Consider the following 24,357-nt stretch of genomic DNA (forward strand, 5'->3'; position numbering starts at 1 on the left):
TAAAGGGACCTGAGCCTTTTTTTCTTTTTCTTTTTCTTTTTTTTTTTTTGGCTTGGGCCTGGAAGCTAGGACCTTTTTTTTTTTTTTTTTTTTTTTGCGGGAGGGAGGGACCACAGCTTGACTTTGTAACTTGCTGGAAGTAGGGCTGGAATTGTCAAGAAAACCACCCCAGACCTTTGTGACACTTTCAAGTTGTGGAGCTGGAACCCTTTTCTTCCTAAATGCATGCACAGTGAGCAGGCCGCATAACAGCCCAAAGGCCGACAGCGCCTGTAGCGCAGAGGGACGGAGTGGGAGGTGACAGCCTGTGTCAGAGGCGCGCTGCTCCTTGCCTCAGCGGACTAATAATACCCACAGCCCGGGCTGCCCGTGGGCGCAGCGCATCACTGCCTGAGGGCTGCAGCTGGGCGGCGATGCTGGAGGAGGCGTGGGAGGCAGCTATTGTCGCAGGAACGTCTAAGGGAGCGAGCGGAGGAGCCGGCTCCGCCAGTCACCGAACCGGGACGGGCCCCGGTCATTTCCCGGGTCTGGGCCTCCGCTAGAAACCTGGACAATTCCTTTCCACTTCTGACACTCCGTTCCCAAGTGCTGGTGCTAAGTCTCCTTCAGGCAGTGACTTGCCTTTATGACTACATGCCGAATCCCACAACTCCCCCCAGCCTGGAGAAGCCCATTTCACAGAAACCCTCCTCCACATTCTCCAAATACTTGTCACCTCCCAGCCCGTGCAGCCGTGCTGGGATTTAGTCAGGTCTCTATTTCTGGCCCGAGTAACTACAATCAGCGATTAAAGGAAAAGCTTTCTACCCTTCCAAGAAGGGAAACAAGGGTAAGGATGGGAGAATGGGTCACTTACACTTAAAGGAAGCTTCCCAAATCCCAATGGGCTAGAGAAGAAAAGTAATCAGAATAATAGAAAAAAAATCTAAAAAAGAATAGTAGGCAAAAATGTGGTGGATGAAGGAAGCCTTGGCTCTCTGCTTTCTCTATGCAAAGCACTGCGCTAACCCAGTGAAAACAACTGGAAAAGCAAAACCGGTCCTTCCCCCGCGAGCTTACTACATTCTAATGGGGGGCCACAGAAACGGGAGGTTTCCCAGGTCAGAAGGAGAGGTCCCATGGTCCTTAGGGTGTGCACTAGCAAAGCGGATGGGAAGACTTCTTCTTAAACGTCATTTCCTTTGGTAAAAATCTTATCAGTTTCTGATGTTGAACCATCTGACATTGCCAAGGACTTTGAAAGAACATTCCTTCTTCAGTATTTGAGGCTACAGCACTTTCTAGGCTCCATTTCCATAGAGGTTGTGTCTCGGAATAACGTCTGAGGTCTGAGGAGTAGGGAGAAGGCCTGGAGGCTTGGGAGCTGCTTCCACTCCTGCCTGACGGTCAGTAGCTCCTGAGAGAGAGAAGAGGATTGTGGGCCCCTTCTGCGCAATGACAGAAAGTCAAGAGCAAATTAGTACCAGAGGCCAGAATTCGGGACTGTCAGTACCTTCTTTCAAGGTATTGAAATTAATAGTGCTGCCCACCTCTATACTCCTGGCAAGAAGAAACAGCTGAAGTGAGCAACAAGCATCACTTAAAATAGAAAACTTCTAGTGTGGCTCCTCTCTCCAAGATCGCCCTGGCCGGCTTGGCTCCATCCTGCTCCATTTCAGTGGCTCTAAACAGTCTGGATTCTGCCCCTGACTGTACATGTGAATAGTTATGTCCGTTCTAATATGGGAGTGAAGTACGTGACCCCAAATTTCACGATTCTGTAGCATCTACCTAACTTACTAAGAAAGTTCTGTATGTTGTACACTCAGTAGTACTTGTAGAGGTAAGGGGTAGGAGGGGATTGCAGTATGAAACGCTGCATATTCTGTCAGACTACTAGATTTATATTTTGTTCACTTTTGCTGAATTAATTTTTTTTTGTTGTTGCAAAGGATGACCTTCTGGGAAGGAAAGAAAGAAGGATATATTCAGAAACGATAGTGATATACAAATAAAAGATGTCAATAAAAATTTAAATAACAAGGCACTGTCATATAATAGGGAAAATATTGAAGCCAAAAGATCTGAGCTCTAGTGCTTTCTCTTTTATGGATGTGAACATTCCTTTTCCTGAATTTCAGTTAACTTAGCTGTAAAACATTATAAAGTATACATGATTATCTTCACGTTTAATCATTTTAATCATGTTTTTGTAATTTCTTTCAGGGTTTTTCTTGGCAAAGATATTGAAATGGTTTGCCATTTCCTTCTCTAGCTTATTTAAACAGAAGAGGAAACTGAATCAAACAGGGTTAAGTGAATTGACCCGAGTCTCCCAGTTATTGTCTGAAGTCATATTTGAATTCAGGTCTTCCAAACTCAGCCGGCTGCTCCATCTACTGCTCCATCTAGCTGCCAATTAACTTAATAGGTGATGTTAATAGAACAATTATCTCTTCCATCCAGAGGGATGGAAGGGCACAGTGCCCCCTCGATCTGTAAAATGTGTGTAAAATTTTTGTTTTTCCTTTCTAGCAGATGTGGTCCTGGGTTGCTAGTTGCAGGTTCTAAGAGAAAGCCTGAAGCACTAAGATTATAATACCCTGCAAGGCAAGCAGGGAAGGGCTTAGTTAGGATCCTCTCAGCCTGAAGTAGGGCTTTGGTTTTTAAGTATTGTAATCCTACCCACTCCCTCACAAATCTTGAGCCCACCCCCATCTTTGGAAACCCTGCCTTATTGTATGAAATCAGAAAGCCAAGTTATGATGTCAAACCTCTAAGGTTAAATTTCCCCTATAAATTTGCCTTTGGCCTTTGACATTTTTACTAAAATCCTTTCTGGATTAGCCCCCAATGGCATCTTGCTACTCTTCCCTCTCCCCCAATTGCCTTGTGGTGTCTTTCTCCTTGCTATAGCTAATTTTTAGGGTGCTAAATCCCTTTTAGGGTTAGCCCTTTAGTCAATGGTGTGATCACCTTCCCTTGCTAACTCCCTTTGGGTTAGTCTCCTAAACTCCTTTCTGGATTTAGCCTGTTAGTCAATAGTGCACTTCCACACGTCATGGCATATGGTTAATTGTGAATTCCAGTAGGGAATTTGTCTTTTCTATTTTTAATCATTAAAACCTCTTTCCTTACTAACTATAATATCCTTTCTATTGCTGTTCTGAATCTATTTAATATTTACTATTTCTGGTGTCTGTTTTATCTTTTCTTTTTCTTTTTCTTTTTTTTTTTCCCCCCTGAGGCTGGGGTTAAGTGACTTGCCCAGGGTCACACAGCTAGGAAGTGTTAAGTGTCTGAGATCACATTTGAACTCGGGTCCTCCTGAATTCAAGGCTGGTGCTCTATCCCCTGTGCCACCTAGCTACCCCTGTTTTATCTTTTCAATTTGACCATAACCTCATCTTGTAATTTGGCAAGAGAATATCATTGTGAATTCTTCACATGTGCCTTGCATCTTGTATCTCATATTCTGGGATTTGTTACCTTGACCTTCTCCTCTTTGAAAAGGAAGGCCAAACAACAACTGTATCTATAAAATGAAAAGATTGGACTTCATGGTTTCTAAGGTCTTTTTCAGCTTCAAACCTGCTGATGCCGTTGATAAGAACGCTAGCTTGGAGTCAAGAAGACTTGAAGCTTCAGACACTTACTAGTTATGTGTCCTTAAACAAGTAATGTAAACTGTTTGTCTCTGTGTCCCCATCTGTAAAATGAGGATAATAGTAACACCTTCTTCTTCTTTGTATCTAATGAAATATTTGTAAAATGCTTAATATAGTTCCTGGCATAGAATAAGCACTATATAAATGCTAATTAATATTATTACTTATTAAAGAATTTAACACATTGCTGGACACAAAGTAGTGAGCACTTAGTAAATGCTTCATTCCTTTCCCCGGAAACAAATCCTCCTTGACTAGTTCTTACAGGACTACAATTCCCAGAAGGCATTGTAATCTCCCAGAAATACTAACAAATCATATGGTTAGATCCAGCTAATCACAGGTCAGAAAGTATCCTCCACTTAGGGTTCACTACACTCCCATTACCCTGAATTGCTGTCCTGAGTGAGAGAAAACTTTGAATTTGAAAACAAAGCACACTTTTAGGCTGGTTTAAGATAAATTTTAAATTGCTTTGGAAAGACTTCCATTTGGTTTTGATCTTAATTTTGCTGATTACTTTGTAATCAGTTACTTGCCTTGAGACCAGAACCTAGCATTCTTTTGTTAAAAACCTTCCATTGCGTTTTTCTTTTTATAAACTGAATTTTCAAATTTGCATGAAATTTGTGGTCCTTAAGTCATTTTGTAAAAATGGTAAAAGAAGTTTTCTCCCATCATCTGCTTCCATTGATCTTTCTCTTAACTGCATTCATATGTACTTTAATTAGCAAATAGGCACACTGGTAATAAATATTTATTAATATCTTATTATGTGCCAAGTTTTATGCCAAACATAAGCAAAAAAGAAAGTTCCTGACCTGACCTGAAAGGACTTACATTTTTTTCTTTATTAAAGCTTTTATTTTCAAAACATATGCGTGGATAATTTTTCAACATTGACCACACATATATATATATATATATATATATATATACACACACACACACACACACACATACATACGTATATGTATACACACACACACACACACACATTTATAAATTATCATGCTGCAAGTATGTTTGTGGCAGCCCTATTTGTAGTGGCAAGAAACTGGAAACTGAGTGGATGCCCATGAGTTGGAGAATGTCTGAATAAATTGTGGTGTATGAATATTATGGAATTTTATTGTTCTATAAGAAATGACCAGCAGGATGATTTCAGAAAGGCCTGGAGAGACCTACATGAACTGATGCTGAGTGAAATGAGCAGGACCAGGAGATCATTGTACACTTCAACAACAAGACTATATTGATGAGGAGTAAACTGATGTCTAAACTGAGATGGGTCAGTTCCTTTTCTCTCTCTCCTTCCTTCCCCAAACTAACCAAGGGTGGGGTCGGCAGCAAATGAATTTGCTACTTAATGCTATATGGAAACATAGTCTTTATTGATTAGAATGGAAACACGGAGAGCCGTTGGGCAAAATGGCTGCGTGGTACAAGGCCAATTTTGCAAAGAATAGATTTTTTGAGGACTCTGTTTTATACAAGAGCACAATCATTCAGATGCAGTGATGTAAGGAGGTTCCGGAGAGTGATGTAAATAAGATAAGGATTCTCTTGTGATCTTTTGGGGACAGACCAAAGTCTCTTCCTGAAAAGGAATTTCCTGCTGGCATTTGGTCTATCTGAGCAGATTAGAATGGGGGGCTGTAAAACCCAGCCAGCTCAGATAGCCCAAACTAGTTTGACCAGATCTTGCATCAAAAGTCCAAGGAAGTTGGAGATCAAACAAGGAATATCAAGGGGCTACCACCCCTAACATATATGATGATCAGTTCTGATGGACGTGGCCCTTTTCAACAATGAGATGAACCAAATCAGTTCCAATAGAGCAGTAATGAACTGAGCCAGCTACACCCAGCAAAAGAATTCTGGGAGATGACTATGAACCACTATATAGAATTCCCAATCCCTCTATTTTTTCTGCCTGCATTTTGGATTTCCTTCACAGGCTAATTGTACACTGTTTCAAAGTCTGATTCTTTTTGTACAGCAAAACAACTATATGGACATGTGTACATATATTGTATTTAATATATACTTTAACATATTTAACATGTATTGGTCAACCTGCCATCTGGGGGAGGGGATGGGGGGAAGAATTGGAACAAAATGTTTTACAATTGTCAATGCTGAAAAATTACTCATGCATATATCTTGTAAATACAAAGCTATAATTTAAAAAATAAATAAATAAAAAATTTATCGTGCTGCACAAGAAAAATCAAATCAAAAGGGGAAAAAATTAAAAGGAAAACAAAATGCAATCAAACAACAAAAAAAGTAAAAACGTTATGTTGTGATCCACATTCAATTCCCACAGTCCCTTCTCTGGATATAGGTGGCTCTCTTCATCACAAGATCATTGGAACTGGCTTTAAATCATCTCATTGTTGAAAAGATAAGGGCTTACATTTTTTATCGGGAAAACAACATATAAAAGAAAATGAAAAGGTAGAAAGTACACCACCAGTACCATAAGCAGAGCCAATCAATCAATCAATGTTATGCATCTACTATGTGCTGGCGCTGTGCTGAGATCTGGGAGTACAGAAAAGGGCAAAAGACAATTCCTGCACTCAAAGAATTTACAAACTATCAGAAAAAGAAAAATTGAAGTATGGTCCTCTAGAGCCATCTTTGACAAAGTGATGACAAATGGAACTCATTGGATTAGAGAAGTGGGTCACAGGGCTAGCATGGTGGAGAGAGATTTCACAGTAAGAAGACCATGAACCCAAAAGAAGTTCCAGAGTGAGAAGGCAACTGAGGCATGGAGGCAGATTATATAATTAATTACGTTCCTTTAATTAGCAAGTGGCAGTTCATGTTACTGTACCACCACACTAGTTGTAAAAGACTTTTCTAAACTTCTATTATATTCATAATTAGAAGTTAAGCCTTAGCAGCGCAATTTGGAACTATGCTCTCACAGTTTCTAAACTCCTTGATCCAGTGAGAAAAAAACCAGGTCTATATGCCAAAGATCTAAAAGGACCCATGTCTGTGAAAAATATTTATAATAGCTATTTTTCTGATGGCAAAGAACTGAACACTGAGGGATTGAGAAATGGCAGAACAAATTAAGGTATATGAATGTAATTGAATATTATTATTATTGGAATCTTAGCTTGCCTCAGCTCTAATATTCTGTCACTACAAAAGGATCTTTTTATCTTGTACATTTAGCTACTATATTTTGATTCTCTCTCTTCATTCATCCCTCTCTCTGTCTCTGTCTGTCTGTCTGTCTCTCTCTCTATCCCTCTGATGAGGTTAATGGCAGTGCAGACAGTTGAGGTGTGGGAATCCCCTTCTGGTTGGTGCAGGTCTTTTGTGACTTGAACCTGAAAAGTTTAAGTGGCAAAAAGGGACATTTATTGCAGGCTGAGAAGTCTGCTTTGCTAGGAGACCAACTTGCAGGGAAAATAACAAAAGGTTTTTCACTGAGAAGAGAATGTCTTCACAGCTGACAGGAGTCCTGGCAGGCAGCTATGCCCTACTCAAGACTTCTATAAGGATCAGGAGTATAGAAATACCCTTTAATAGGAAATCTGAGGCTCAGGTTTTAGATTGAAAAGAAAGCCAATGCTCCCAGGCCTAGAGGTTTATCAATATCAGGCCCAGATCTCCAAGTGAATGGAAATCACTTGTAAGGCTTCCTGAATAAGGATCTGGCTACCAAGGGGTGGGGGTGGGGGGACTGTGATTTACCTTAGAAAGACTAGCCAGGAGGATATGCTCTCTCTCATAGACTCTCTGGAGTCTGGGAGGCCAGGAATCAAAGGGGACAGAATTTCAGAGATTTACTTTTACAGATCAAAAGGGGACAGTTTTGGGGGGTTTGTTTTGTTTTGTTTTGTTTTTTTACAGTTTACCTGCATCACCTCCCTCTCTCTGTCTCTGTCTCTGTCTCTCTGTTTCTGTCTGTCTCTCCATCCGTCCCTCCCTCTCTCTCTGTATCTCTCTTCTTCCCTCTCTTTCTCACAAAAGAACTTTTTTCATGCTTATCCTATCTATGATAAATCTAATCTCAGGGATTTTTTCCATGCTCATTTTATCTAAGGTTGTCCAAATTGATCTGAGATTGCTCAATTTCTCTTCTTTGCCCAAGTCTCCTGTTTTTTTCTTACTATCCCTTCTCACTCTTCTATCCCTGGCTCACTCTGCTGGGGGAGGGGAAATGTTACTCCTTTCCCCAAGTAAATGCAGAAGGTAAATTCCTTTGCTTGATTTAGTGGAAACTAGGGAATTTATGAGGGGGAGGTACAGAAGAAGAGTATTCAAGGCATGGGAGATATCATTAGTGCAAGTCATGGCCATCAGAGATGGAAAACAGCAGGAAGTCCAGAATGGCTAGACTACAGTTAATCTCTGAGGCAAGCAGGAAAGGCTATTGGCAAGATTATCTTATTTTTAAGATGGACTTTACTGTAGCATGGCCCCTTGTTGAATTCCATGTATTGACAGGATTATCTTGATTACAGAGTTACTGTATCTAATCAGCATATCAATCTGTGGATGTTAACCCCCCAAAGTTATTCTTTTACTTTATATGGCCTTATCCTCCCCCTTTGTCACTCATGGGTTCATTAGAATTGTCATTAGAATAGCTGGGGGTGCAGCTAAATGGCACAGTGGATAGAGTATCAGAGTATCGGAGTCAGGAGGACCTGAGTTCAAGTCTGTTCTCAGACACTTACACTTCCTGGCTGTGTGACCATGGGCAAGTCACTTAACCCCAATTGCCTCAGCAAGAAAAAAAGAAAAGAAACTCCCTGGTTTATGCAATCTTTCTCCTTCTTATGATATCTTTCCTCTTGTTATTACTAGCTTCTTCTGAAACTTAGCCTGCCATTATGAAAAAAACAACAACAACAACATCTCTTGCTTTGAAGATGGTCTAAGCCTACAAATTCTTTTGAGACTCACAACACCAACTGAAAATCAATATATTTTGGGGATTCAGCTCCTGACCATGGGGTCACATAGCAGCAAAACAAATTATATTGCCTCTTTTATATTGATAAATCATATTAGTTTCTTTTTTTTTCTCTGACTTCAGGGCTGATGCTCTACCCACTGTGCCACCTAACTGCTATAATCATGTTAGTTTCTGATGTAGAACTATTTGATATTGTCAAGGAATTTGGTAGCAATAGCTTTTCTTTCTAAGTCTTCAGTATTTGTGACTCTAACACCTTCTAGAACAATTCCCTAATTACATCTCCGTAGAAGTTACTTCTCAGGATGATGAACATGGGTAGTGGCCTAGAAATATTGCTAGTCCCAAAGCTCTTGGACTCAGGACTCTGGGCTGCCTCTACCAACTACTGAGGGGAGATGTTGGTTAAAGTAGTAGTAGTGGCTTGATTTGTTTGGCATATATTACCTTTTTTGTGTAGTCTCCATATAATTCTTTTGCAAACCTCATTAGCATTTTCCTTAGCCAGTTGTCTGGTCATTATTTCTGTAGCTGCATTTTCTCCAATGGTTCTTGTGACAGCTGTTTGCAGCAGTCCCACAAAATCTGAAAAAGGTTCATTGGGACCTTTCTCTATTTTCGTGAAGGCTTCCCCTCAATCTTTCTGTCCTGGGAGGGAACCCGAAGCTTTTATTGCAGCAGTAGTAATTTGCTCATACACTATTATTGGATAATTAATCTGTGCTAAATTGTCTGCATACTGACCTTCACCTGCTAGTTGGTCAAAAGTGACTTGTACACTAACTCCTGTTTGCCTATTGCATCTGACTTGAATCCTACATAAATCATGATACTCCAAAAGCCACAACAAGTTTTGTCCAGGTTCTAAACATGTCCTTGCTATGGATTTCCAGTTACTTGGGGTTAAAATTTCATAAGCCAAATTCTCTAGTAACATTTTAACATAAGATGATGTAGCCCTATAAAGAGTGCAACCTTTTTTTCAAATCCTTAATTTTTTCCAGATCAAAAGGAGTGTAGGTTCTCCTTTTTTGACCTGAAGAGTCAAGCTCTTCAATCACAGGGTATGCATTTATTTTTAAATCAGACACATCCTGTCCTTTCTTAGCCTTAACCAGTGCTTTTTGTAATCTTGTCATAGCCTGCTTCATAGATGGTGCTGATTGTGTCACTGCCCCTCCCCTCCCCCCTCCTCCCCCCATGAAGGGTTAATTGAGGGAAGTAGGTCAGACGTAGAATGGCTTCTGCTGTGAAGCACCACGCTCAGAATTGTACTTAACTCCATTCTTATCTGATTCTTCATCCTTTTCACCTCCTTTATCTGGATCCTCCCTCTCCTGCTCATTCTTCTTTTTCCTTATTTTATAACATATCATTTCCTAAAGCCAGTTGTAGTAAATTCTATGTATAAAGTGTTTCTTTGGAAATTGAGTCAGGTCCATTATCGCTGTAGTATTAACACAATTGCTCTCCTACTAACTTCCACTCCCCTAGATCCAATTCTTTTCCCTTAGAGAACCAAGGAGGTTGTGTGCTGGACAGTCTCTAAAAGTTCTGGGATCTGCTCCCAAGTTACAATCAGACCTTGATTTTTAATGAGTTTAAGCTTTTGACACGTTTTCCTTGAAGAGGAAAAGAAGCTGTTTTCTAAGCCTCTGTCCCATTCAGCTGAAGCACTAGTTTAGCCCTTTACAAAGTTTCCTTCCTGTACCTGCCCTAATGTCTGGGTCAGGGAGACTTTTCCTCTGAACTCAGGATGGGGTCAGTCCCACGTTTGGGGCCAACCTGTAACATGCCCTCTAAAATGCAGTGTTCTGTGTTGAGGGTTTCTTGGGGTCCAGTTCCACCTTGCTTCAAGTTCTGGCCCCTAACACCTGAGTACAGTGGAATACAGTGGCTTTTAAAGTTAAGGAGTATATTTAAAATATATATATGGTATAATAGATTTTATTTTGACAGATAGAAGTAATCATACTGGACATCTTTCCTGCTTGCACCTTCATTCTAGTGCTGTTTCTTTGAGGTTATGTCCAATTTATGCTGTATATAAATTTTTGGCAACAGCACAGACTTCGAGGTACCTTCACAAAATATCAACATCAAAATATATTAAAATATCAATATATAATATCAATCAATCAGTAAACATGTATGAAGAGCTTACTAAGTTTAAGGCAGCGTCCTAAAAGGTAAGGATAGAAAAAAAGGCAAAAGGGAGCTGCTGCCCTCAGCGTAGCGTGGGTTTGTTCGCTGCTGAGAGCTCGCACAAGAGCAGCACCACTTAGGAGAATGTAACTCATTTATGAGAAGCCGCTAGTTCTGGAATGTTTCCGCTCCGGGAAAAGGGCAAATGCCCTCACTCAATATGGCGGAAGATGAGTCACCTTCAGTCACGTGTCCTCCAACTTTTCAAGGGCTATTCGTCCGCGCCGAATTTCCGTTAGAACCGGAAGCTGGGGGTGGACACTCTCCTTTAGAGCTCCGCATGTGAGCGGCTGCCTCGCCGGGCTTCTTTCTCCAGGCAGGGTACTTGGTAGCCAGCACCATGGTGAGTAAAGTTGGGAACGCGGGGAAAACGAAGCGAAGCGTGGGTTGGGGAACTGGCCGGAGCAATTCGGGGGCCGCGGATGAAAGAGATGAAGAGAACACTGCAGGGGGCGGGGCCGAGCGCCCTAAGGGGTCAGAGGTCAGGTAGAGGAGGAGGGAAAGGGGGAAGGTTTCTGGGTCTGTGTGTTTGAGATGGGGGATGGTGAAGTCAAATCAATAGACATGTGAAGGACTTATTCCTTGCTAGATCCGGCGCACGCGGCTGGAGATGCAAAGCGAGGCAGAAGATAGTCTGTCCTCGAGTATGGTGGGAAACAATAGGAAAGCCGCTGTGCATTCACAGCCATTTACCGGATAGCGTGGTGATGGACAGACACTGGCATTAAGGGGGGTCGAGAAAGAGTTCCTGACTTAGGTAGATTTCAGCCGGGACTTGCAGAAAAGCAGGAAAATTTAAAAAAAAAAAAAAAAAAGACATGGAGAGGGGATGAATTCCAGGTGTGGAGGGCCAGCGAAAACCCTGCTGGGAAACGGGGCGGCTGGTTTGAGGAGCGGAAGGGAAGCCGGGGCTTTTGAATCAGTTTGTGAGGGGGCGGGGCAAAATGTAAAGTCCGCCACGGGAAGAGGTCCGTTTGGGAAGGATTGTCCCAGGGAATGTACTCGATGCAGTTTATCCGGCATGCTTATGAGGAAGATGACGGGATCTTGGAATTGGGTCAGAGGCCATGAGCATTCTTAGGGAATAAGAGCCCAGGTTGTGTGTCAGGTGGGAGAGTGTCAAGATCATGTAATGGGGGAAGGGCAAGGTGAGGAATTCTGGAAAGGGGTTAAAGGTCAAGGCCACAGTGGTTGCAAGCATGGCCACTCTGAAAGAGTGAGAGAATGGAGGGGAAGAGAATAGAAAAGCACCTGGTGGTAAGTAATCAGTCCAGGACCCAGCGTCACTATTTTCCCCTCTTACTTCCCATAGACGGTGGGCAAGAGCAGCAAGATGCTGCAGCACATCGACTACAGGATGAGGTGCATCCTGCAGGATGGCCGCATCTTCATCGGTACCTTCAAGGCCTTTGACAAGCACATGAACCTGATCCTGTGTGACTGTGATGAGTTCAGGAAGATCAAGTGAGGAGGGGGCTGGGTTGGGAATCTTGGGACATGGGGGGAGGAGTGTGGAGGGCAGGTAAGCTAGGTTTCAACTCTAACTCTTCTCAGTCCTGAACACTATCTCCTTCCTTATTCCCCTCCCCTCCTCCACCCTAGTGAATTTTGAAGACACACCTATACCCAGACCTCACTTAGATACATACCCGCCCACATCACTTGGAAATGGTGAAAGAAAGCCCAGTGAGATGAGAGGAGCTTCGGCTCTGGGGTAGAGGATCCCTAAATAAAGTAGTTCTGAACGTGACTATGACTGTTCCTGTGAACTCCAGGACCCATATTTCTATAAGCGTATAACCCCGAGCTCTCAGTTCTGTAGTCCACGGACTACACTCCGTCTCGGCCAAGTTTCCCCATCTATAACATGAGGGGGTTAGGTCAGATGGCTTCTACCTTGCCTCGGAGTGTAACATAAGCAGTCCTTCCCCTCCTGGAACGTGGTCTGGTAGCTCCACTCTCCATCTCCTAAAGCCTTGATGGTTCTGTGATTTGGAGGGAATACTTAGTTATCTGGAAAGAGGCCCTCCCTACTCACCGTTCGTTAAACTACACGCTCCAGATCTTTATTCCCAACGAGCAGATACATTTATTGTCTTTACTTTAGTTTTAATTTTTATCTTTTGATTTTTTTTCACTGAGTTCATTATCAAATATAATTATTATTGTATAAAAAGAAACTGGGAAAAAATGTTCAGTAAAATTAGCCAATACATGATTTGTACTTATTTAATAAATGGAATGCTTTGAGATAAATTCACTTCAGATTATATTTATGAAGTCAACAGAAATACTCTCTTATGTACTGATATTTATTCTCTGAATCTCTATCAAAGGACTTCATTCTATAAGATGGGGTGAAGGCATCTTGTAATGTAGTTAAGGATTTTAAAGAGGAATCTGATTTTTGCATTTAATAAACATTAACTGTTCTCTGTATAAGACACTGTGCTTCGAATTCCAACAAGTATAATGATGAATAAGACTTGGATCCTGTCTCCAAGGAGCTTCTAGTCTAGTAGGTGGAATATTAATTATGAAAACATTTATAATATTTAGAATGTGATCCATGCTAAAAGAGGTAAAAATTATAATTTATGTGTTTATTAAGATCCTTGTTATGTGAAGTTCTGCTCTGACTCTACAAAAGGCTGGATTTAAAATTATATCTACTGTGATTGCTTATGTGACCTTAAACTAGGTCCTTTCCTTTCAGGACCCAATTTTCCTCTTCTGTAAAATGAGGGGATAATATGGTTATTAAGGTCCATTTTAGGGCTTAAATCTCGTGTTTTAAGGGCCCTTCCAGTTTTAACATTCTGTGTTCTAAGGTTCCTTGCAGTTCTGACATGCTATGTTCTATGTTTTAAGGACCCGTCCAGCTTTAACATTCTATGATTCTAAGTCTTCCAACGTTAAGGATCCCAGGACTCCTTGAGTAAGTTATGGGCTTAGTGACAAGGTGAAGGTTTTGAGGGATCCTAGGAAGCCTAGGAGCATAGAATTGCCTGTATTGTGCAGGCTGTATTCAGCAGCCTGTTCCACTAACATACGTATTTCTGTCCTTCAGGCCAAAGAATGCAAAACAACCTGAACGTGAGGAAAAGCGGGTTCTGGGACTGGTCCTGCTTCGTGGGGAGAATTTGGTCTCTATGACTGTGGAAGGCCCACCTCCTAAAGATGTAAGGCAAAAGGGTTGGGAAAGGATAGTAAGGGAAATCTCCAGTTGGGTTTGGAGGTACTTTCCTAAGAGAGAAAATGTTATGTTTGTGACTCTTTCAGGGTCAGCTGGGTGTTTAGAAGCCAGAAATTAGTTATAGTAGTTATTGCATGCCTAACATTTTAAATTTGGCTTGCCTTATTTAAATATTCTGATAAATTTAGTTACCACTTGGCTTACAAAAAATCTAGAGATTTTAGGGCATGCTGAGATAATAAATATGTTTGGAAGAAATTTAAGCTACCAGTGCTGGGAGTAAAGGATTCTAAGGATCACAGAAATCAGAGTTGAAAGACCTTACATACCATCTAGTCTACCACTTTGACTTTAAAAATCAGATATCATGTAATCAAAACAGAAACATTCCTTGTGATTCTGCCCCTTTCACATAGGGGAGGAGAGCACCAATTATTCAAAGCAGCATTTAAGTGGCTCTGGCTGCTTTTATTCTCTGAACACTAGTCTCATCAAGGTCCTGTTTAATAGCACTGTTCCCACGGCAACATTCCCCAAACTCATTTGACCATAAAATACTTTGGGACTTGGAATAACTTACACTGTATCTTGATGGAATCCATTAATGCTAACCGAGCTTTCCAAAGGAATAAAGGAGTCTTGATGAAATTTTGTATCAAAATAGAGAAAAAAATTTCTACGTGTTATACACATTTGATACATTTAATATTTCATGGGGAAAATTGTTACTTCTTGAAATTTTCTCCTTGAATCTCTATTGTTCAGGACAAGAGAACTTCTAGATCAGTATTCGGGAACTGTAGTTGTTTATGAAGGAACTAAAGAAGTTTAGTGTGGAGAAAAGAAGACTTTAGTGGGAGTAGAGATGGAAAACACAAAGCTATTGTCTTCGGAAATTGGAATGGAACTGTCTTAGGCAACAGCCATTAGATTCATTCTTTTTAGGTTCAAAAGGGAGGACTAGGAGCTGTAGCAGAGAGGCAAGTTTCAACTGAATGCCATTTCTTCTCTCCCCTCCCTGTTTTTCTTAGACTACATGTAATTTAAACTTTATATGATGATCCTGAGAGCATTTAAGGAGCTCATGAGAAATGATGGTTGATGGAAAGTTTTGATTTAAAAAAAAAAAATGCTGTTTGAGCCAACACTTTTATTGTGTCTTCATGATATGCCATAAATGTAGGTGTGTGAGCTATGGTTTATTAAGTTTTTTTTCTTTTTTTTTGTATATCTGAATATTAACAGCAAGCCATAGGCACAGGAAGTGGTGGTGGTCAATGAAGGGCTAGTGATAGTTTGTTTTTCGGTACGAAGTATTGAGCCTTAGTCTTTGCTTCCCCATAAATGACTTGTTTTCTTTTTTCAGACCGGCATTGCCCGTGTGCCATTAGCTGGCGCTGCAGGAGGCCCTGGCATTGGCAGGGCTGCGGGCAGAGGTGTGCCAGCGGGTGTTCCCATGCCCCAGGCTCCTGCAGGCTTAGCGGGACCTGTGCGGGGAGTTGGTGGACCTTCCCAACAGGTGAGCTGGGCAACCATGACATCTTCCATCAATCGATGAATAAGCATTTATTAAATGCCTATAGTGTGCCAGACACTGCTAAGCACTAGAATTGCAAAAACAAAAACAAAGTAGTCCTTGGCTTTGAGGGGCTAATTTTGTCAGGGTAAATGAAGTTGGGCCATGGGTGTTGGGAAGAATTTAAAGGACAGTCTTTTTAAATAGTAGAGATGTTGAAGCTTTAAATTCTGGGATATGTGCCTGCAGAGTACAACCAGGTATTCAAGACTGCATTGGAACCTTTTCTTGAAAGGCTACAGATAATAATCCAGGCTTCCTGAGTAGGGCATAACCCTGGTGATCTCTCTCCTCTTTTCTCACTTAGCCTCATTTTTCCCTAGTAGAATTTATTGTATAAGATAAAGTACTCAATGAATGAATTCAAGTAATCCTTCATTGGATTATAAGCTTAATAAGAGTAGAATCTCTGTTGTATTTAACTTTATGTCCCCTGAGGATGGGGGCGATTTTTCATTCAGTCAAGGGGCATTGGTTTTTGTTTTTTTTTTTTTAACACTCTCTTTTACTCTCAGATCATTTTACATTTCTGAATATATTCTTTGCTCTCTTCCCTCCCAGAGAACCATCCTTTATAACAAAGAATTTAAAAGTGAATAAATGTTTTGCAAAACTAGACAAAACATTTTTAAAAAACTTAAATTTCCTGTGATGTTCCAGCCCTATAATCCCCCATCTTTGCCAAGAATGAAAGTAGATGCTTTCTCACAACTTTGCTTTAAGGCCAAACTTGGTTATTGTAATTTCACCAATTTCAGTTTTAGTTGCTTTGTTGTTCTTTTCATTTATATTGTGCTTGGTGTGTATTTTATTTTCCTGGCTCTGCTTACTTCATTTTATATCACTTCATATAAGTTTTCCTTGCTTCTTTATATTCATTTTAGTAATCATTTCTTACAGCACAGTAATATTCTATTCACATATCACACTTTTTTTTTTTTAAGTAGTTCCTTAATCATTTTGGCATTTACTTTTTATTTTTTTCTCTTTGAAGAAGTTATAGACCAATTGAAGAGGTAAAATAGGCTCCAGGAGTAGTAAGTAAAAATAAATATGAAGAGCAATAGCATTAGCAAGGAAAGGGGTTTGAAGATGCATTAAAGGAATAGGGCATTTACTTTTTAGTCAAATTGACAAGTATTTATTAAGTATCTACTGTATGCTAAGAACTGTGCACTGCTATATATGGTTTAGTGCTTATGGTATATATTTTATAATTTGCATTCTTAGGGTATATGCCTAGGATTAAAGACATTTTAGTCACTTCTATATAATTCCAAATCACTTTTCAAAATGATCGGGCAAATTCTCAAATCCACCAATGATACTTCAGTGTGTCTGCCAATCTTTTTAATTTCCATCTTGTGTCATCTTTACTAATTTGCTGTTTGTGAGATGGAACTTCAGAATTGTTTTGATTTGGATTTCTATTATTATTAGTTGTAGAGCACTCTTTAATATGATCATTTTTGCAAATTTTTTAAGAACTGTTTGTTTAAATCTTGACCATTTAACTATTTATAGTTGCAGTGGATTGAATACTGGACTTGAAGATTTCCTGCCTCTGACACTAGCTATGTAACTCTGGGTAGTTAACCTATCCTTAGTTTTCTCATTTGTAAAAAGGGGATTATAATAACAACTATCTTCCAGGATAGTTGGGAAGATGAAATGCTTGTTAGCAAGCAATTATTAGATACATATTATATATCAGGCATTAAGTTATACTAGGCCTTAGAGATGCAAAGCAAAAAAATGAAATAGTTCTTGCTCTTAAGGAGCTTACATTCTATCAGATGAGATTGTGTATGCATAAATTAGTACATAGATACATATAAAACAAATAGAAAGTAATTTGGGGAGGGAAGGCATTAGGAGCTGAGGGACTGGTATGTGAGCTCAAGGTTCAAAGAAACAGAGGTAAGTAAAGTAGGAATGCATTTCAGGTGTGGGAGAAGAAGATAGGGTATCCTTGTCAAAAACTTTAAGAAGGGTAGTTTGGCTAGATTGTGGCATATATGAAAGGATAAGTAATAAGGAGAGAAATATTTATTCAAATCAAGGGAGTGCCTGGTTATTAAGGGCTTAAAAGAGACACTTTATTTGTTTTTAATCCTGAAGGTCAGTAGAGAATCAATAGGGAGTTTTGAGTAGGGTAGATCTGATGGTTAAGGCAACCTGCTTTGGCAGCTAATTGATTTGGAGGGTAAAAGAGAATGAAAAGGCAGTAGTAATAAGCATTTAATAAGTGTTAAATTGACTTGAATTCCCGAGCTTCAAAATTCAAAATCCCCCAGTATGCTAACTAATATTCTTAGCAGAGAATCAGTCAATTTCAGGTAGTAGTATTTTATTAATTCTTTATTATTCATAATAGTAGTTCATGACTCTGTAAACTTTAGGTTTTTCATAACTACCTTGTGGTATAAGAGACAAAGCAAATATAATTACCATTTACAGATGAGAGGTTAAGTGCTTTACTCAGTGTCAGAGCAGTAAGCATTTTTAAAGGGAAATTAATTTTTGGAAAAGCATTTACTATAACGTCAAACACTGGGCTTACAAATAGAAAAGAGCCATCAAAAAAGAGCTTTATTTTAGTGAGAGGTGATTGTACTTAACCAAGAAATTGTGAGAAATCTCTGAGATGATAAATGAATTGATACAGGAGTAGCCATGAAAAAAGGAAGGAGAGCTTAGGAACATGGAGGGCAGGGTATGCTTGAGACAACAGGCAAGAAATAAGGTCCAACCAAAAAGTAAAACTTGTCTGGGATGGGCCGTGTGAGGTGCTCAGCTTTCATAGCACAGCCTGGGACCTGCAAAGATGAGAGACCAGGATATGGTCTCTGTTGCAGAGGGCCCAGTGGTTGGCATCAAGATGGCAAGGGTATGAGATGAAGCATTAGTGTACCTGATTCCACATCTGCCTGTTGAAAGTGAAGCTGTGCATTAGATGCTAGAAGGGAATGTTAAAGAAATACAAGATAAATTTCCTTCATGAATGTTTTCCTTTTTAAAATTTAGTTTTTTATAATTATGAACTTGACAACAAACGAATATTTCCTTATACAAGGAACAGAGAAATGAAATGTGTTAAGCAAAACAAATGTGCATATTGGTTATGTCTGATCTTGGACCTCCTGTCTACCACCAGTGGTTGGTTAGCATGATTCATCATCAGTCTTCTGGAATTGTGAATGGTCATTATAATAATCATAGTGCTTAATTAAGTCTTTTCACAGGTGATTTCCTTTACAATGTTTTAATCATTGTAAAAGTTGTTTTCCTGCTTCTGTTTACTTAACTCTTTTATTAGTTCATACAAGGACTCGATTTTTCTTAGTCTGTTCCTTTCATCACTTTTGTGGCCCAATAATCCCATTTATATATATAATAATATAAAAATACTGTTTGCATTTATCTCATTCAGGTGCATATAACAAAGTTTGTTCAGCTGTTCTCAGTTAACAAAGACCCACTGACAAAGAAAGAACAAAAAGTTCCAAATATTTTTGTGTATATGGATCCTTTTTTTTTTTGGTCTCTTTGGTGTATATGCATGCCAATATTTCTTGGTCAAAGGCTGTGCACAATTTATTTACTTTTAGGGGCTTAGTTTGAAATTGATTTCTGGAATGGCTTTATTTTTGGAAAAGCATTTACTATAATGTCAAACACGGCTTACAAATAGAAAAGAGCCATCAAAAAAAGAGCTTTATTTTAATGAGAGGTGATTGTACTTAACCAAGAAATTGTGAGAAATCCCTGGGATGATAAATGAATTGAGACAGGAGTAGCCATGGAAAAAGGAAGGAGAGCTTAGGAACATCTTTTTTGATGGCTCTTTTCTATTTGTAAGTCCAGTGTTTGATGTTATAGTAAATGCTTTTCCAAAAATTAATTTCCCTTTACTCAATGCTTAATGCTCTGTGACACTGAGTAAAGCACTTAACCTCTCATCTGTAAATGGTAATTATATTTGCCACAAGGTAATTATGAAAAACCTAAAGTTTACAGAACTACTATTATGAATAATGAAGAAGTAAGAGGCAAGAAATAAGGTCCAACCAAAAAGTAAAACTTGTCTTCAGAGCCCACTGAGTGTGCTGGTCCTTCCATATCCTCTTCAGTTATTGTCATTATCTTTTTTTGTCCTCTTTGCCAATCTCATAGATGTGAGATGAAATCTCAGAGTTGTTTTATTTTTTTAAATATACAATTATTGTATTTTAACATTTTATCTAATTACAACCTGTAAAGTAGCAAAACATTACATGAATTTTCATTAATTAGCAAGACTGGTTAATCAATCAATAAATTAATATTTATAGTTTCCATGGATTCAGTAAATTTTACTATTTCCATTTTATATTTGGAAAATATGATTAGCTTACTATTCTGCAGACACAAATATCAGTATGAGGATCAGCATCAATTTTATAGGCAAAAGAGCTCAATGAATCTTTGTACTAGAAAAACCCTTTTATTCTCAAAGATCATACCACTTATTTTATGACTATCCTAATCTGGAACCAGTTCTAATACTAAAAAATAAACTAGCAATTCACCACCAATAGAAAGCTTGATTTGATGTTTATAACTTTATCTTTAGATTCTCTTTTATTTATAAGTTAGCAGTGTCTTAACTTTTTTTTTGCATGTCAAATTTGAAAGATTTCCAACTATTTTCTTATTCTTACATTTAGCCATGTTCTAATAAGTATTTCCTAAACTTCAAAAGTCTTTAATAGCTTATTTGTTGTTTTTGGAGTCTTTCGTTTTCTTTTTGAGAAAACTGAGCAGGCAGCTGGGTACAGTGCTGTGTACAGTGTTCTCTTAGTTCTATTCAGTTCCCTTAGCATCTGTTCATGCAAGTTTGCTGGAATCATTATGCTGATTGTTTCTTGTAGCAAAATAATATTCCATAATATTTATATACCATAACTTATTCAACTATTCTCTAACTGATGGGTATGCACTCAGTTTCCAGTTCCTTGTTACTATAAAAAAGACTGCTACAAATATTTTTGCACATGTGGGTCCTTTTACTTTTTTTTAAATGATCTCTTTGCAATACATAGTAGAAACACTGCTAGATCAAAGGGTAGGCATAGTTTGATAGCCCTTTGGGCATAATTACAAATTATTCTCCAGAATGGTTGGATCATTTCACAACCCCACCAACCATGTATCAGTGTTCCAGTTTTCCCACATTCCCCCTCCAACATTTATCATTATCTTTTCCTGTCATCTTAGCCAGTCTGTTAGATGTGAGGTATTATCTGAGATATGTCTTAAATTTGTATTTTTCTAATCAATAGTGACACAGTATTTTAAAAAATGATTATAGATTATTTTAATTTCTTCATCTGAAAATTATCTGTTCATATCCTTGACCATTTATCAATTGGGGAATGACTTGTTTTCATATACATTTGATCTAGTTCTTTATATATTTTAGAAATGAGACCTTTATCAGAAACACTGGTTGTAAAGATTTTTTTCCCCAGCTTTCTGCTTTCCCTTCTAATCTTTGCTGAGTTGGTTTAGTTGGTGCAAAACTGTTTTGATTTAATATGTCAAAATTGCCCATTTTGTATTTCATAATGTTCTTCTTTGGCCATAAATTCCTTCTCCAAAGATCTGATAAGTAAATTATCCTTTGGTCTCCTAATTTCCTTAGAGTATCTACATTGAATATTGTCTTATAGTTTCTTTACATTATATCATCCCCTGTTTTCAAGTCCCTTATTTAATATGGAATTTCCTTGAATACAAAAAACTGTATGAAACCATAGTTGGAGGAAAAAAGTCACAACCATGTTAATTAACAATAACTCCACTTTCTTTTATTTTATTTTCTAACTCAACTATTTGTCTTTATCTAAAATGAGACATTGGTATTCTTTATCAAAGCCATCATATACCTTGATGCAAGTTATTGTGGTCTTTCCAAACTTTGCCACCTTATGGTTTAAGGGGAGTCATTATGCCCAGATGCCTGTTCTTCCCTCAAAGGAGAACTAGGCTTTTCAGAGGAATTGCTTATTTCACTTTCTTATTATTAATGATTTGGGGCCATTTTTTGTAGGTTATTGATTACTGTCTTTTAAGAATTGCCTGTTCATTTCCTTTGATCATTTATTAAGAAAAGACTTGAACATTTGAATCAGTTCACTATTATGTCTTACATATTACACTTTTTTCAAAGAAGTAAATGTTCTGATTCATATTATATTATATTGATGGTGCTTTTGCAAAACCTTTTCAGTTTTATTTAATTTTTGTTAATGGATTATCTCCTCAGTTGTCTAGGTTTGAAATTTCAGACTCTTATCAACATCTACCAAATCAATAGCTGCCGAATCATTTCTGTTCTATTTTTCAAGTGTCTCTTGTACCTTTTATTTTGTTTCATTCTCATTGCTACCCTTTAGTTCAGTCTCTTGTTCTTTCTTGACTTGGAGTGTAGTAATAGCATCCCATTTTCCCTGCCCCTAGTCTCCCCAACGCAGTTAATCCTTTAGATATCATCAGGACTGTCTTCTCCAATGTATGATTCTGGCCGTGTTTCTTTTTAAAAGTTTCTTAAACATGCTCCAAAGTATCTTAAACTGTAGGTTGCTACTCCATATGGGATCACATAAATGAATGTGGAGGTTGCAAAAATTTTTGCAACAGTGAAAACTTTCTGAACACAGTAAGCAAAAAATTAATACAACATTAAACATGTATTGAATCTGAGGTGTTTCTAGCAGTACTTACCTGTGTTGCAGGATGATTTTACTATAGCCTGGGTTCTGAATGTACATGTACACTTTGTCCTTTGAAAGGCTGCCAGAAATACCTCAGCTCAAATCTGAGATGGGGTTGAGTAAAATTTCTTGGGTGAAAAGGAATTGTAGTGGAAAAAAATTAAGAAGTCCTGCTTTAGACTTTTGTTGAAGACTTGTTGACTTCATCCTTCTTTTCCAGTATTAACATTGTCTTAAAATATTGGTGAAACATGAAATGATTATAAATTTATATTCCTGACATAACAACTATCCCACTGCTCCTTTTTTTGTTTTTTTGGTTTATGTCCACCTTTATTTGTTTATATCGAATTCCCAGTTATCTTTTTTTGTGTCTCTGTTGTAATTTGTGGTGCGAGTGATAATGTGGATCCTTCTCCCTTGGATTTCCCAAACACTTTGTTTCACACTCATCTAATGCAAAAGTTATATAATATTGTAGACATCTATATTGGTATTTTAATCTGTTAGACTAAACTTGATGAAGCCAGGGGACATGTCTTCTAGACTTGTATCTCTAATGGGTATCCATACATTAAATACTTAATACTTGTATTTTGTGTGTGTGTGTGTGTGTGTGTGTGTGTGTGTTTTACTGTTTCTACCCTCTGTGCCCTCTTAGGTGATGACCCCACAGGCAAGAGGGACTGTAGCTGCTGCTGCAGTTGCTGCCACAGCTAGTATTGCAGGAGCCCCAACACAGTACCCCCCTGGTCGAGGAACTCCTCCCCCACCTGTGAGCCGAGGGACACCTCCTCCAGGTAAGGCCTCCTTAGATAGAAGCCAGACTAGTTGGTAGGTAAGGCATCAGCTGGATTGATGATGAAATATAACCTTTTCTGAATTTGATGAAGAGTTTGAATTACTCAGCAGGATTACTCTGAAGTCCAGCCTGGATGATTGTTTAGGGACTTAAGGCACACTCTTTACTAGGAGAGGAACCTTGGCTTTTAGGGGTGAGTCATCTTTGAGCTATAAACAGTCACCATGTGGATGATGGAGCTGGAAACAATGGCTCTCCTTATAAAACTGTTCCCCTTTTGTTATATGAGTGACTTTTTCCCCTTCATGCAACTCCTTACAATTTTCATACAGCACTGAATTATTCTCTGGGACTTCTCTGTTGCAGGTATGATGGCCCCTCCTCCGGGAATGAGACCTCCCATGGGCCCCCCAATGGGGATGCCCCCTGGGCGAGGGGCACCAATGGGCATGCCCCCTCCTGGCATGAGACCCCCTCCTCCTGGGATGAGAGGTGAGTGGGATACCTGCATTGGCAGTTCCAATGTGGTCAGTGTCGATTTTGTTCCTGTCATTCTCTTCAGCATAAGTTCTTTTCATGGGATCACAAAAGAAGAAGAGTTAAAGTCATAGATGGGTTGACCAGAATTCTCTAGAAGTGATTTTTTGTCAATCTGTGTTCTTACTATTACTTGGAGAGATATATTTTGGGTTAATAGTTTTCTTGAGCCCTGAATCTTCTTTGCTTTTATGCCTGTGAGGACTAGATATTTATAAGGTGTCTCACCGTGGATCAAGTAATTTTTCTGAGCATTTGATGCTCTAAATATGAATTGTATCTCTGTCTCATGGGACTCTCTTGTTTCCTTTATAGGTCCTCCTCCCCCAGGAATGCGCCCACCAAGACCTTAGGATTCCTCAGCTGCTGTGATGCTGCCTCTGTCTTGAGGATGTATATAGTTTTGTGGGCTTTTTGTATAAAGTGTGCTGCTTTTAAATTGATTAATAATAAACTCTTGGGGGAAGAAAATTGTTGTGTGACTCTTGGGTGTTTTCTATGTCTGATGGAAACATTCGGAGGGGAGTACAGAATTTAAATCTTCTAAGACTATGCTGATTGTTACATGAGCTAGCCTAGTGTAAATGGTACTTTCAATTGAGTTACCTTTATTCCTTTTTTATTCATCTAGGTGACATCTGGAAAGAAAAAGTCAGAGGTTGACATTTCTTTCTGTTGATAA

The 24,357-nt window shown here is 38.9% G+C and overlaps 1 protein-coding gene and 1 long non-coding RNA gene across 3 annotated transcripts; both read left to right on the forward strand.

Moving 5' to 3' along the window:
• Positions 1-8: 8 nt before the first annotated feature.
• LOC141557643 (uncharacterized) lies at positions 9-3,836 on the forward strand. Its single transcript, XR_012486845.1, has 2 exons — positions 9-1,732; positions 2,206-3,836. It is a non-coding gene; the product is annotated as an uncharacterized LOC141557643 (long non-coding RNA).
• A 7,192-nt stretch (positions 3,837-11,028) lies between these two features.
• LOC141557644 (small nuclear ribonucleoprotein-associated protein N) lies at positions 11,029-24,146 on the forward strand. 2 transcript variants are annotated; one of them, XM_074293605.1, is made up of 7 exons: positions 11,029-11,149; positions 12,119-12,270; positions 13,877-13,988; positions 15,369-15,521; positions 22,998-23,136; positions 23,505-23,630; positions 23,991-24,146. In XM_074293605.1, exons 1-7 carry the CDS (start codon positions 11,147-11,149, stop codon positions 24,026-24,028), a joined length of 723 nt encoding a protein of 240 aa, XP_074149706.1. In that variant the 5' UTR covers positions 11,029-11,146; the 3' UTR covers positions 24,029-24,146. The 2 variants fall into 2 exon arrangements, with proteins under 2 accessions (XP_074149706.1, XP_074149707.1); XM_074293606.1 differs by lacking the exon at positions 11,029-11,149 and adding an exon at positions 13,678-13,744 and having other exon boundaries at positions 12,154-12,270.
• The last annotated feature ends 211 nt before the right edge of the window (positions 24,147-24,357 follow it).

The sequence above is a fragment of the Sminthopsis crassicaudata genome, chromosome 2 (assembly GCF_048593235.1).
Source record: "Sminthopsis crassicaudata isolate SCR6 chromosome 2, ASM4859323v1, whole genome shotgun sequence".
Taxonomy (NCBI): Eukaryota; Metazoa; Chordata; class Mammalia; order Dasyuromorphia; family Dasyuridae; genus Sminthopsis; species Sminthopsis crassicaudata.